This window comes from Acipenser ruthenus, chromosome 26 (assembly GCF_902713425.1).
Source record: "Acipenser ruthenus chromosome 26, fAciRut3.2 maternal haplotype, whole genome shotgun sequence".
Taxonomy (NCBI): Eukaryota; Metazoa; Chordata; class Actinopteri; order Acipenseriformes; family Acipenseridae; genus Acipenser; species Acipenser ruthenus.
In genome coordinates this window covers 2,635,001-2,649,687 of record NC_081214.1, presented here as the reverse complement: position 1 = coordinate 2,649,687, position 14,687 = coordinate 2,635,001, and the positions used below count along the sequence as shown (strand labels likewise).

At 47.3% G+C, this 14,687-nt stretch overlaps 2 protein-coding genes across 8 annotated transcripts in view; one reads left to right on the top strand and one right to left on the bottom strand.

Moving 5' to 3' along the window:
* LOC117430368 (sodium-dependent serotonin transporter-like) overlaps positions 1-6,024 on the top strand; it is a 28,065-nt gene extending 22,041 nt beyond the window's left edge. For all 7 annotated transcript variants that reach the window (XM_059000732.1, XM_034050349.3, XM_059000734.1 and 4 more), the window contains 5 exons: positions 61-192; positions 1,399-1,498; positions 2,337-2,437; positions 2,698-2,865; positions 4,234-6,024. In XM_059000732.1, the coding sequence (XP_058856715.1) occupies positions 61-192; positions 1,399-1,498; positions 2,337-2,437; positions 2,698-2,865; positions 4,234-4,308 (576 nt within the window). In that variant the 3' untranslated portion in view covers positions 4,309-6,024. The remainder of the gene's footprint in view (positions 1-60; positions 193-1,398; positions 1,499-2,336; positions 2,438-2,697; positions 2,866-4,233) is intronic.
* A 688-nt stretch (positions 6,025-6,712) lies between these two features.
* LOC117963274 (nuclear speckle splicing regulatory protein 1-like) lies at positions 6,713-14,540 on the bottom strand. Its single transcript, XM_034902638.2, has 6 exons — positions 14,427-14,540; positions 13,781-13,868; positions 9,817-9,873; positions 9,400-9,528; positions 8,833-9,040; positions 6,713-8,571 (listed from the first exon to the last, which is right to left on the bottom strand). Exons 1-6 carry the CDS (start codon positions 14,444-14,446, stop codon positions 7,727-7,729), a joined length of 1,347 nt encoding a protein of 448 aa, XP_034758529.2. The 5' UTR covers positions 14,447-14,540; the 3' UTR covers positions 6,713-7,726.
* Between the last annotated feature and the right edge of the window lie 147 nt (positions 14,541-14,687).

The window sequence follows — 14,687 nt, the reverse complement described above, 5'->3', positions numbered from 1 at the left end:
TTGAGTTTGTGTCCGGCGCTCTTGCATGCCTTGTGTGTTGACAGTGCCTCTTGTGTTCAGTTCGCAGGGCTGGAGGGTGTGATCACGGCTATGATGGATGAGTTTCCTGACCTGCTGTCCAAGCGCAGGGAGTTGTTTGTTCTCGGGATCATCTCTGTGTGCTTCCTGGGGGCTCTCACCACCCTGACCTACGTGAGCATTGCTTTCTGATTCCCTTATAAAAGATGTGTGCGTTTTCTAGTGAGTGATGAGCATCCTGTCGGATCCCGAATCTCCTGGGATACAGAGCTGTTTGCTGTTTTTGAATCCTCTGCGTGTCTATATTATACAGATCTATTTCACTTCACACGTAGCCTGCTGTGGGCGATGTAACAGTGTCAATGACAGAGTAACAGGCGAGAGGATTAGCAGCGGCAGTGTGTGGGGAGTTATTAGTGATGAGGGTAGACAGCAGGCCTGGATAGATATGAAACTCTCTCATCAGGGGATTTCAGCACCTCCTCAGTCTCCGCTCTCGTCTCTGGCGGGTTTACCTGCGCACAATGGGCTCTTGTGCTGCTGCTGTTCTTGTGGTATCGGGTTACAAGGCAGGTGTGGGGAATCTGTGCTGTGCTGTACAGCTCTGGCCTGAAGTTTCTGCATCACCTAGAATTTTAGGATGGAGACATAATTAATTAAAAACTATATGACCATAATTTAGATCTTTTGATTTAACATCATGTAATCAGTGAAACGACAAAACGATGTTGCAAAAGTCTACCGGAAGCCAGAAAAGCAGTACAGTAGTATTTCATTCTTCAATTTCGAAATGTTACATTTCAGTTTTTGTCAGGTTTTTCGTTAAGTATCTGGGAAAACTACAAAGCGGCGATATGCAAATCAATATGTTAACGTAACATTATTCAGCAGGTTTCATTTGACGTTATGAAGAAAAATGAGTCCCAGGGTGATGCAAAACTTTTGGCCAGAGCTGTACACAGAGTCGCTGCATGTCGGAGATCGATCTCAGTGGTTCTCTTGGGGCAAAGGGTACTGGGAAACGAAGCAGAGGGTGTTAAAACTGGTCACCGCTACACATATGAGACTGGGTTACTGCTCTGAGGTTTTGAGTGGAGTTACCTTTGCTAGACCTGTATATGATCTCCACTTTTGAAAGAGCTACACAGTGGAAATGGCACATGGTGTTGATCAGCCAACCCCCAGCCCAACAATGCTGTGTTTTCTGGTCTGTGTTCTCGCTTGCCCTGCACAGTCTGCATTGCCACCCATTCTCGCTAAGACCACTGTGCCCCTGCTGTAGAGGGACAGGAGGATGGAGAATCCATGTTTGAGGCGGTGATGACTCTAGCAGACTGTGTTTGAACTGTGAACTCTAACCTGTGACCCTGTGTCCCCCAGGGAGGTGCCTACGTGGTCAAGCTGTTTGAGGATTATGCCACGGGCGCGCCCGTCATCATCGTGGTCTTCCTTGAGGTCATTGCAGTCTCCTGGTTCTACGGTAAGAGCGACGCGCTCCCCCCGCCACTGCACTCTTCAATAAAACAAAGCATGAAACAGGAACAGTATCTGTAGTCCCCTGGAGGTCCTCTTCTACCTACACCTTCTGAGGCAGGAATAATACATTGAAGCTGTCTGTTCAGGCCCAAGGTTTCTTGAGCTATTGTAAAATAATCAGATCTGGGCTCCCGAGTGGCACATCCAGTAAAAGCGCTCGCTAGAGTGCAGGATGCGCTCTATAGCCTGGATGTCGCGAGTTCGAACCCAGGCTATTCCACAGCCGACCGTGGACGGGAGCTCCCAGGGGGCGGCGCTCAATTGGCCGAGCGTCACCCGGGGGGAGGGAGGGTTAGGTCGGCCAGGGTGTCCTCGGCTCACCACGCACCAGCGACCCCTGTAGTCTGGCCGGGCGCCTGCAGGCTTGCCTGTAAGCTGCCCAGAGCTGCGTTGTCCTCCGTCGCTGTAGCTCTGAGGCGGCTGCATGGTGAGTCTGCAGAGTGTAAAGAAGCGGGCGGCTGACGGCACACGCTTCGGAGGACAGCGTGTGTTCATCTTCGCCCCTCCCGAGTCAGCGCAGGGGTGGTAGCGGTGAGCTGAGCCTAAAAATAATTGGGCATTTCAAATTGGGGAGAAAATAATAAAAAAATAATAATAATAAAAAAAATAATCAGATCTATAAAAGTAACAAGCCATGCACGTTACAACAACAGAATGTCAGGCACACGGCATTGCACTGAGGGCTCCCCCTTACAGCTGGACAGGAGCCGATGTCATGAAAGACAGGCTGTGTGAGTGGGTCGGTGCTGCATGCAGTGACCCTGTCTCTCCTCCCTGTGCAGGGATGCCTCGGTTCTGCCGCGATGTCCAGTTGATGCTGGGTTTCAGTCCAGGCTGGTACTGGAGGATCTGCTGGGTGGCAATCTGCCCCATCTTCCTGCTGGTAAGAACAATCCCATTCAATCAGGAGAAACACTGGGCTGGCTGAAACAAAGAGGGAAGCGCAGCTGGTAATAGTGGGGTCGTTTTCAATATGAAAAGGGAATCTTTTTTATAATCCAGCCAGTGTGCCGCTGGTGCACTCCACGTAATCTTGAGGATCCTCTTTAATCCCTATAGTGGAAAATTGGAAACACGCTGTTCAGATGGTTCATGGATGGGGAGGTTTATCATCTCTCTCTCTCTCTCTCTCTCTCTCTGCAGTTCATCATCTGCAGTTTCCTGGTGTTTCCCCCGCAGCTCAAGCTGTTTCACTATGACTATCCCCCCTGGTCCACCGTGCTGGGGTACTGCATCGGGATCTCCTCTTTCATCTGTGTGCCAGCCTACATGGTGTACCTGCTCGTGGTCACCCCGGGCACTTTAAAACAGGTGAGCAGCACTGTTCCAACAGAGACCGGGCCCTTACTGCTCAATACAGACCGGGCCCCTTATCGCTCAATACAGACCGGGCCCCTTATCGCTCAATACAGACCGGGCCCTTACTGCTCAATACAGACCGAGCCCCTTATCGCTCAATACAGACCGGGCCCCTTATCGCTCAATACAGACCGAGCCCCTTATCGCTCAATACAGACCGGGCCCCTTATCGCTCAATACAGACAGGGCCCCTTATCGCTCAATACAGACAGGGCCCCTTATCGCTCAATACAGACCACGGGCCCCTTATCGCTCAATACAGACCGGGCCATTATTGCTCAATACAGACCGGGCCCCTTATCGCTCAATACAGACCGGGCCCCTTATCGCTCAATACAGACCGGGCCATTATTGCTCAATACAGACCGGGCCCCTTATCGCTCAATACAGACCGGGCCATTATTGCTCAATACAGACCGGGCCATTATTGCTCAATACAGACCGGGCCATTATTGCTCAGTCCAGACCGTTTTGGTGAAGAAAGCCCGCACAACCGGTTAGATATTTTCTGTAACGGCTTCGCAGAGTTAATCTTCAAAGCAAAAGCACAAGAAACCCAATATTGCTTCCATGCCTTTGATAACACGCAGCTAACAAGCGAACATGTTTACCCACTTTCAAAAGACAATAATGCTAATATCGCTTTTCGCCGAAACCCGGTTTATCTAATACATGAACTGTTTGTCTAAACCTCCCACTGTTTCCAGATGAATGCAAATAACTGATCGGGCAGAGTGTATCAAATTCAGACAGGTGCTGCGTTTATTAGTGTGGAAACAGAAACACTGTTATCTAACCCTCATCTCAGTGTTATTAAGCAGTGATTGCTCAAGTTTCATTAGAGAACAGCGTGTCATTTTTACAAACAGCTCGTTATCCACGTATTGTTGCAATGTATTTGCTTTAAGCATTAGGAGTATTGTTTTTTTTTTGTGTGATCTTGATATTTTTATTCACATCTTCTGGGTCGTTAGTCATCTGGAGAACCGATTCCCAAACATTCCAAGTGGACTCATGTCACAAAAGTGATTTTTTTAATTCTTGTGTCTACCACGATGAGGGTGCAAGTTACCTAATAAGCGTCCTTTAAGAAGGACGCTAGAGGCTGGCTTTAAAATCTCTGATTGCAGGAAAAGAAAATCCGAATTAAATGTTGGAGGTTGGTTGATTCATTTCTTAATGGCAACAGGATTGCAGATTGTAGACTGCAGATGGAACCGGCTGCAGCCCCCAGTTATTGATATTGGAACGAGATGAGTTTTTGACTGGTTTCATGGTGCAGGTGAAAATGTAGCTACCCGGCCTGTTCCCTCTCCGCAGCGCCTGCTGAAGAGCATCACTCCCGAGCCTGGCATAGAGATCCCGCGCTGTGACATCATCACCAACGCAGTGTAACGCGCCACAGGCGGCACCAGGCACATGCCCCACCACACAGAGCAGCCAGGAGCCGGAGCGCAGAACATTACTGTCCAGAGCTGGGCTATGGAGACCCACGCTGGGACCTGCGCAGCTGCTGGGGGTCATTGCATTCATAAAAAGGAGACTTACAAGTTACCATGCGTTTTAGCAATGTGCAAAGTTAGGTACGTTCTCATTTTTTTTTTTTAAAGAATCGTCACAGACTCATAAAATAAGGGTTACAGCAACTTGTTATATTTTAAGCAAGTTACTAAGCGATATAGCATGTAGCAATGAGAACGAGGCTAAAAATTAAGCAGATTGCAAAAACGCGTTAGCTTTTTTAAATACAGCCCTGTGTATTTCCAAAGAGAGTGAGTGAGAGAGAGAGAGACAGGTCAGTGCTGTGAAATGTTAGTGAAAATTTGTCAGTAAAAAGATTATCAATATTCAATGTAGAGAGACTGTGTATACTGAATGAGAGACAGTGATGTTGTTTTTTTTAAACCAGGTTTACTTTATTACAATATTTAAAAGAAATCGTAACGTATCCTCTGGTTTTTCACGTGCAGCTCAACTTTTATACATTAATGTGATTACGTCAGTTTGCAAGCTCCTCCCACGGCTCTGATTGGTTATTCTGCCTGCCGTGTTTTTAGGATTCTTGCAAAGACGTTTCTGCTTCGCACGTGTGCAGAAGTGTGGTAAAAAGTTTGGAAATTGAAGCACATTGCACTTAATGCTCACATTTTTACAACATATGCTCTGCAACGGTGCCTTTGCAAGGATCCTGCAATCACTGCCGACAGACCAACCAATCAAGAACGAGACCTCGCTGAGCACCACCTTTTCTGCATCAAAACTGTGGGAGGAGTCAAGAACCGTCTCCTCTGATTGGGTGGATCGCTTGCTCCCAGTATAACATGCTGCTCCTTGGAGGCATGTCCAAAGCACATCTCAAGAAACCCGAGTCCAGTTCTGTTTAAATGCGGAGTGTGAATGTACAGGAACAGGGCGGTTTGTGTGTAAATTCATTTTGTCTTTTGTCAGAAAAATGTAATAAGACTTTATGACAAACCTCTTACTTCAATACACTGGCTTTTAATCCCTCCATTAACATAGAATATAATTCTGTATTTATTCTTCGTAGAAGCGCTGCTAAGTGTTGATTTATTCTTTTTGTTCTAAGATTTAGGTCAGTACCATTTAAGGTGAACCCCTGTAGAAAAACCTGGGCTCCACTGAAATGCGTGGGACAAACTGGACAAAATAAAATGCTGAGTTTCTACCAACTTGGCCCAATAATCATGCATAACGTAGTCGACTAGCCGGTCCACTACGCTATGAACCATGAGAAATGTGCAGAAAGGAAAAAAGAAAAGCTGCAATTAAAATTCCTCCTTGTCCAGTGAGAACACAGCGAACGCGCTCTGACTGTGCAGAAACAGGAGCTGTAACCATACCCCCAAAAGGAAACGCTAGGATTCTGAGAGCTGGTTTTTCAATGATTTCATCCTGGGTATGTGAGGACAGCATCCCCTTTACTGTATGTGTACTCTGTACTGCACGACATCGTAATTGTATTTATCAACCTGTTCTTGTTCGATATAAATGTGTAAAAAGACTGAGTTTTAATTAAGTCTGTTATCATGGTCTGTTGTAAATCTCTATTGTAATGAATTATATAAACATAAATGGTCTATGATGAAGGAAGTGGAAAAGAGCTCCCTGAGTTATTGCAGCCACACTGCACCACCATGTTAAACACAACAGAAGCAGCAGATTCCACGTGCTTCAAAAGTCACTTCACCCCCTGACGGATCTTCCATGGGGGAATGAGGCAGGTGCTGTAGAGCACTCTGGAAGCAGACTGTGGTCGAGCAGAGCTCCCACAAACATGCCATCAGAGCCCCTTTCCTGACACACCATCCTCTTACAACTTGCCAAGTTTCACTGCTCCGATGCTGAACGCACTTTCAACCAGCATGTGCGTGAACCAGTCCAGTGACATCTGGACCACTCCAGCACTCACACTCACACAGACAGAATGAACACTCCAACACACACAGACAGAACGCGCACTCCAGCACTCACACAGACAGAATGAACACTCCAGCACTCACAAAGACAGAATGAACACTCCAGCACTCACACAGACAGAATGAACACTCCAGCACTCACACTCACAGACTGAACACTCCAGCACTCACACTCACAGACTGAACACTCCAGCACTCACACTCACACACACAGATTGAACACTCCAGCACTCACACTCGCACACGGACAGAATGTGCACTCCAGCTGAAAGAACACTCCAGCACTCACACTCACACACGGACAGACTGAAGTCATTAACAAACCTCATTCATCACAGAGCAGACAAAGACATACAAGCAGCTCCTTTATCACCCCAGGGTTTAATCTTTCAAGATTCAATAAAATGCAGTAAAGATATCAAAGTGTGCACACAGCCTGCCTGGATTCACCCCGAGACGGAACTGAGGGGAGGGGTGTACATTTAATAACGTATCGCTCGGAGCTTGCAAAACAAACATGACTTACAAAAAACAAACAATAACCACAAGTCCCTTTCACTAGATAAAGTACTTCAGAGATGAAGACAAAAGCTTCTACTCTTCCATTTTATCAGGTGATAAGCAAAAAGCCCCTTCATCTAAAAACTACAAAGTTACACTGCATTCTTTATTAAACAGCCATAAGCAAGCAGGATTATAGCATCAATTCCTAATCTTACTAAATTAGGTCTTGCTTTACGATTGCCTTTAATGGAACATGTCCCATTCTGAACCCTAACCCTATGGGAATCGACTGACACTTTAGGAAGCCTGCTTTCTGGTCTCCTCACACTGTAGCCGCTGTTCAGCTGGGTGTTACTAATGAACTGGTGCACAGAGCATTAGGAAGGTATGGGACTGCAAAGACAGGACCTCTTGTTCTAGTAAATCGACGACCTGGATGTGAAAAGGTTTCAGGTTTTACCCTGGCTTGGCTTGGCTTGGCTTGGCTTGGCATGCAGCAACACAAAAAAATCTCAAAAAACATATTCTCTCGTTAATGATAACTTTAAACAAAACAGATCATAAGATCGTCAGAAACACTGCACTAAATAAAGGCTGGCAAGCAGTTTCGATAAAACCATACCCCCCCCCAGTGTCTTTATAGTCTTTCCACTTCATGACCTAGGTTCACCTAAACAAGAAGATCAGATTAAGGACCTACACTCCATTGCAATACTGCATCCCGACCTCCGTCTCGTTAACATCTCAATTACCATCACACCTTTAACGCATGGGTGAGGCTGCCCCCGGGGGCTGCCGTGTGAGCTGTGCACAGTTGGTGGGTCCCATGCACTGCCTGAGCTCCGAGTGCAGGTCTGGAAAATCCGCTGTGATCAGTCCTCCTCCTTCTCGATGTACGTCTTAGCGGCCGAGCGACTCATCTGCCTCGCCAGGTAACGGTCCCGAGCTGACATCACAGTTTCCTCGCTGCTGCGCTTGGCAAATTTATTAACGCTGGGCTCCGCCTGCTCTCCTCCCGTCTCTGGCACCTCTTTGCCGCCTCCTCCTGGCACTGCGGAGGAACTGCTGCTTCCGCCACGGCTGCGTTTCTCTTCTGCTGGGGAGCCTCTCTCCTCCTTTTCCTTCACCCTCTCTCCCTCCTCCACTTTTCCCTTCTCTTTTGGACTGGCTGTCCTTCTGCTATCTTTCTCCTTCCTCCTGTCTTTCTCCCTCCTGTCTCGCTCCTCCTTTCCCCTGTGGCGGTCCTCTCTGTCCCGGTCGCCTCTGTCCCTCTTCCTCTCCTCTTTCCTGCTCCGGCTGTGCCTGTCTCCTCTCTCTCTGTCCCTGTCCTTGCGGTGTTTCTTCTCCATTTGTCCTTCGCTCTCCCTCTCCTTTTTCTCCATCTCCACCTCGCTCTCGGACGAGGGTGATCTCTGGCGGTACTGCCTCTTGGGGTGCCCGCTGCTGCCTCCCCCTGCCCCTGCCCCTGCCTTGCTTGCCTCAGAGCTCCCCCCCTTGGTTTTCTCCCTCTGCTCTTCCTCCCCCTCACTATCAATCTCACAGTCGTCGTCTTTATCTTGGCTGTCCTGCGGGTTGTGGCCACGTAGGGATTGAGATTCATTAACCGGGGGATCCCTGCGCTTCTCCCTGTCTGGCAGCTTCTCCTCTCCCACAGTCTGGTTCAGGAGGTGCCTGTAGAACCCGCTCAAGTCCTCCTGCTTCTTCACATCCAGCGCAGCTGCAAGAAACACACAGGCTGTCAGAGCACACCAGACTGAAGAACATTTACAAACATGGCCAATGGGCCATCACTGTTAGTCCAGTTCGTAGTAGCTGACTGATCGCAACTTTGTCTCAAGGATCCCAATGACTCAGCATCAACGTGGCCAGGTAAGCCATTCCATACCCTCACCACTCCCCCAAGTTAAAAAAAGGGTTACAAATGACCCCTGGAGGCTCAGCAGACACAGACAGCCCCCCCCCTCCCCCCCCTCCTCACCCTCGATCGCTGCCTCCCTCCTCTCGCTCTCTTCCTCCTCCTGTGTCTCCAGCAGTTTGGAGCGGTATGCAGAGGTGACGAAGGCCTCCTTGTCCTGGAACTGCTCCCCCTCGGCCTCGCGCTCCAGCTGGATCTTCCGCTCGTTCCTGCGGTCCTGCTCCTTCTTCCGCAACTCCACAGCGCGCAGCAGGTTAGCGATGTACTTGGGCTGGAGAGAGAGAGAGAGAGAGAAGAAAGGGAGTGGGATACAGAGCGTGCTTCTGCAAATGCATCGGAAGTAGCAGACTGCCGATGTACTTGGGCTGGAGAGAGAGAAGAAAGGGCGTGGGATACAGAGTGTGAGGGGCGAGAGACAGGGTACTTTCCTTGCTGCTTCTGCTCCACCAGCTTTTAGCTCAGAAGAACAGAAGAGGAGGTGTGGCCGGTCAATTCAACTCAACGGCCATTGCTGTGGCTCAATTTACCCTCCAACACATTTCCAATACCTCTCTTCTGAGCACTGCTGTAGAGGCAGCAGAGGCAATGGAACACACTCACAGACAGACAGACAGAGCCAGCAGCCCTCACCTTCTTGTCCGCCCCGGCCAGCCCTTTGGCGCTGCTCTCCTCTTTCTTCTTCTGCAGCTCCTCGTACACGCTGTCGTACTCGTACACGCTGGCATCCTGCTCCAGAGCCTTCTGCATCTCCAGACGCGTCTGAAACAAACCAGCACAGCGCTGGGGTTACTGCTGCACGTGCAAAGGGACCACGTGCTAGAACTGCGTTGTGTTTGAGTCGGGGGAACACAAGGTGCACGCCCCGCTTGGAATGTAGTATTCTATACAGTATACTGGGGTGGTTTTATTTTGCAAGGGCGATATACAAAGCATGTTACCCAAGGCTGCTCAATCGTGCCTGCGGTACAGAGGGTGCGGTTTATCAGTGATAAACGAGGGTATTCAAATGAGAAGTTGAAACTCTTTCAATAAAGATATTTCCCTCACCTGTTTCATCATTTTTTTCTTCACGGCTTCCTTCTGCAAACTCTCGCCAACGGAAGTCTTAAAAAAAATAAATAAAGAATTACAAACACGACTAATTCCACTCAACGAATGAACTGGCGATCGTACCAGAGTTTATTTGACACATTCTGGGTGAATGGCTACACTGTTTCGCTGCAAGGTCAACTGGTAGTGTGTGCGCTGCTCCCTGCATCTGGCCCAGCTGCCTCCCATTGTAGACACTGTGGAGAACCGTTTCATCAGTCCTTAATAAAAAAGGACCAGCTATTCAGTGTATGCACTGAAGAAGAAAAGCAAACACTTCACACAAGGCAGCCTGTACAAGCTGTGCAGATACACAGGGCATTGGGTTTCAATCACCTCCTACTGCAGGAAGCAAAGTGCAGCTTCACAGCAGAGAACGGAGCGCACTCACTCACTCACTCTGCCCCTGCAAATACAGGTGGTGCACATTCATGATGGTATGACATGTCAGAGAGAAAGCCGTTATAAATGAGATCTCAGTGGTTCTCATACTGGCTAATTCATAAGAGTGAGTATCCCTCGCTGGCAATGAAAACCCCTCATCGAATTGTCAAGAACCCTGCTATTAACATTATTAAGGGAGAGTTATTGAGATTACAAGATTCTTGCGAGACAGGTGGGCGTGGTCTGCACACACACCCACATGTCACACTTGGTCTGCGCATTAATTAGCGGAAGGTAATACGAGTGTCAGATTCTGGGCAGACATGGAGAGTACGTTGGTCTGTTCATCTGGCCATCAAATTCACACACACACAAACACACGCACAGACACACACACTCGAGAGGAGAAGGGACTGCCGCTGCGGTAAAGCCAGCAGCTAACACCCTGAACTGAAAGCAAACAGACTGTGGAGCCGTGCGGGTCTAAAACAAAACAACGCTCAGAGAAACAAAGAGGCAGGGCGGCCTCACCTGCGGCTCTGTTTGCCCAGAGTATCGATAACATTTGAAACCAAGACAATCCCCGTTCAAACACCTCCCGCGGTTTACGGGGGCAATTTCCTGCAGCGCCAGGAGACCTGATTGATGGGCACTTCCTGTGCTCTGCCTGCCCTTATCATCAGCATCTATATTAAATGCTGCGCTGCTCGGCCGAGTCCAGACGAGCGGAGTCTGTTTGCTTTCAGTGAAGCTGCCTTTCATCTCGGCTCGGGGTGGCACCAGCGCACCCCACCCCCCTTTTATTTTTTTAATGTTGAATTTCTTTTCCACAGACAATTTGTTCCGCTCTTTATTATGTACAGTGTTTATTTGAATCTTGTCCAGATATCCCAGACAAACACAGTACTCCTACACCCCCCAGCCTCTAATCTACAGAACACCCTGCTGCTATTGCATAACAGATCAAGCCAAGCATTGAGCTCTACAGCATGTTAGCCAAGTTAGTTACCCCCGGGTCTGTATGACATGACTCACTGAGCTCAGTTAAGAGACTTCTTACAATCACAGTACAGTCTAAACATGTTTAAAATGGTACTCCTGTCGACCACCTTTTGCAATATTATTATTTATTTAGCAGACGCCTTTATCCAAGGCGACTTACAGAGACTCGGGTGTGCGAACTATGCATCAGCTGCAGAGTCACTTCCAACAACGTCTCACCCGAAGGACGGAGCACAAGGAGGTGAAGCGACTTGCTCAGGGTCACACACAGTGAGTGAGCCGGGATTTGAACCGGGGCCCTCCTTCAAAAACAAGCTGAATAAGGCCAAGTGGAAAATTCAGCTCGTGATTTATAAAAGACTAAATTCCAGCAATGACGAAGGCAGATTATATATATTTTTTTGGTATTAGTTTTCTTTTTCAGAATAATTCTGTACAGCGCGCCTCCTGATTTCTGGCACGTCTCACATTGCAGATTTAGACAGTCGCTATAATAAAACATTTCACACATGTTTCTCGGCAGTATAAACAACTTGTATTCATAACTCCTCATATCTGGAGTCTGATAAGCATTCCACAGGAAACTTCACAAAGCTCTCTTAGTGAACCCTCCTGGGCAGTGTTACACACGCATGTGAAATCCAGCAATCAGGCCCGTGCTACAACTCTGCTGTAAACCACTTCAGAAGGTTTCTCCCTCCTTGTGTTCACAGGCCTCTCCTTTTAAACTTCATGACCAGATAAGCAGGTTTAAATGCCTCACATTCAGCTGTGCAGAACACTACAGTAAGTTTGTAGACCTCAGCATGAGGACGGTGGTGCAATCCATCATACGCTGGCAATTGGCAGACAGGATTGTTTTCAGCCTGCTGTCCAGCACCTTACACAGGAAAACATTCTTCAAGTGCTCTTTCTAATCAACTTAACGACCTGTTTAACCAGCTAGAGGACCCTTGAGACGCGCCTGGTGCAAGACACTGTAGTTAAAAATACATTCAGTGAAGCTAAGGTAGTGTACGTCAGGTTTCATTCTTAAAACAGCAGCAAGCTGCAGCCTTGGGGAAGGTTAACTGAAGACGACTACCTTATCTGACCAAAGAGCTCCAAGAACCGAGGTTTTAAAAAAAAAACGAGGATATGCAACGCTGTGTGTCTTTAATTTACAGTTGCGTCAAGCGTTCTAAGGATACATTCTTCGAAAAATAGCAACTTCATATATTTAACATTCTTAATGCAACAGTACTATGTGAAACGCCTGTTGGAGTGGGTCCTTATAAATCTACAAGGACGGCTTGATTGACAGGTGGTCCCCCCATTTCTGTCATTACGACAGAATCCTGTTTAAAATGTCATGCCTCAAGCCTGCCATGGGCTGGAGAGATGCCCCGTTTCTCTGAGAGCAGGTTGGTGGTAGAGAAGAATCACCCCAGAGAGAATAACCCTGGTCTCTGAGACTCCTCTAAAGAGAGCCCCCGAGGAGGAGTCTGCTACTCTGCACAGTCCCTGTTCTCCGCTGGGCTCCAGCTCTGCAATTCAGCCCTCGTTGTCTTCAGATACTCTGCAGATAGCATCGGGGCAGGCAGGAAATGAATTCCCTTTCCAAGGGCACGCCACTTATCACAAGAATGCGTTTTTGGGCCTCGCAGAACTAATGAAGTAATTTTGCACCGAAAGAAGAAATCTTATCTGTCCCCCCCAATCAGCCGGCTCAGGATTATTATTGCTTCAAGTTTCAAAGGAACTAGACTCCTATCTTTTTCATTAAAGTCAGAGCAGAGAGAGAGAGAGAGAGATGGAAACCATGCATGCCCCCCTCCCGTGTTGCAGTGCAACTCAGGAGACATGTACTGGAGCCCAGCCTGCCTGTCTCTCTCTGTTTCTTTCATCACCTACATATCTCTACCTGCTTACCTGGGAGTTTGAAGATGCTGCACCTGATTAATAAACAGGGGGTGCCGGGTCAGTCATGACACAACTATGCTGGTAACTTGCACCCTGCGCCACTGCTGTGAACAGTCTATTTGTCTACCACAATCTTTCAACAGCATTGTCTGCAGACTCGCCTTGTGAAAGCTGCAGGTTCAACACTGCCCTCTGCTGGGGCTGGTGTGTGACTGCATCAGCTGTAATGTCTAATCACTGTACACCCAGTGGAGAAGCCAATGAGATTGATCTTCTACCCAAGTCTATCAACGTTCTTCACTTAGAATTCATTCTGTCTTTAGCAGCTTCGTGTAGCTCAAGCTGTGAATAAACACAACTGCCATATGCTGTCAGAACACCTATATTTTTACAGCACTTAGAAAACCTATCTGTTAGTTTACTTTGTGTGTTTTACTGTTTGAATAAAGCTGTAGTCCATTTGTCCATCTCACCATTCATGGAAGTCAGTGCTCTGGTGCCATCTAGAGTACTCTCAGTGGTACTGCAGATAACCATAAACAAGCCTTCACTGCGAGTGGTCATGTTTAACCCCACGTCTCTCGTCTTAAACAACGTGCACAGAACTAAGTGGCAAAAAAAACCAAGCCCTTACCTCGTCGTCAGAGTCATCCCCGAACACCGAGGGTCTCTGTAGCACTGCTGTCTTCAGCTGGGCTTTCTTGGGCAGAATCAGCCCATACCTTTAATACCACAACAAACCAACACAGCATTAACGCACAGCACTCAGACATGACAGGACATACCAGAGTTCTTCTTCCGGTTTGTGAATTTATATTTACGAGTGGTGCTACTATCTATCCAACATGCACCCGAGCTGCTTGTGTATATATATATATATATATATATATATATATATATATATATATATATATATATATACAATTGGATTTTGACCTGCCACTGTTTTTACTCAGAGACTGCTGATTCTTAACTGTTTATGAAGGATGTCGGTGCTAAATTCATGCACCGTATTTGCCCTTCACATTGCAAATACGATTCAAACTTTACCAGAAAATGTTCAAGCCACTAATAAAGCGTGTTTCGCATTAATATATCCCGTTATCGACAGTAGCTAGATTTCTAACGATTACCCCACATCAAATGTTCCTACAACAGATAAAAAATAGCACCCTTAATTTAAACAGATCCTAGAAAGGAATGACATGAACTGTTGATTTTTTTTTAAAACATTGACCGATTCTGAATTGGTTTTTCACAGAAATGCAGCCGAGACTCACTGTTTAGTGGGAGCCGCCATCTATCCCAGAAGAGAAAGAGCAGGGCGCGCATTCACTCCCGCACATTCAACACAGGCTGCTCGGCGGACCTAATACATCGTGTTCTGTTGAAAGCGATACTTACTTACTTATTTATTTATTTATTTATTTATTTATTTATTTATTTATTTAAGCCAGCATTTAACAACATTATATGTATATATCTCAGGTTTGAGCCACACCTGGTGTAAACTAACGTGTAAGTTATTAAATTGCTCTTCA

Coding starts and splice junctions, on each gene's coding strand:
- LOC117963274 (XM_034902638.2), bottom strand. CDS start 14,446: ATGGCGGCTCCCACTAAACA. Junction 9,874..13,780: donor GGGATGACTCTGACGACGAG/GTAAGGGCTTGG, acceptor ATTTTTTTTAAG/ACTTCCGTTGGCGAGAGTTT. Junction 9,529..9,816: donor AGAAAAAAATGATGAAACAG/GTGAGGGAAATA, acceptor GGTTTGTTTCAG/ACGCGTCTGGAGATGCAGAA.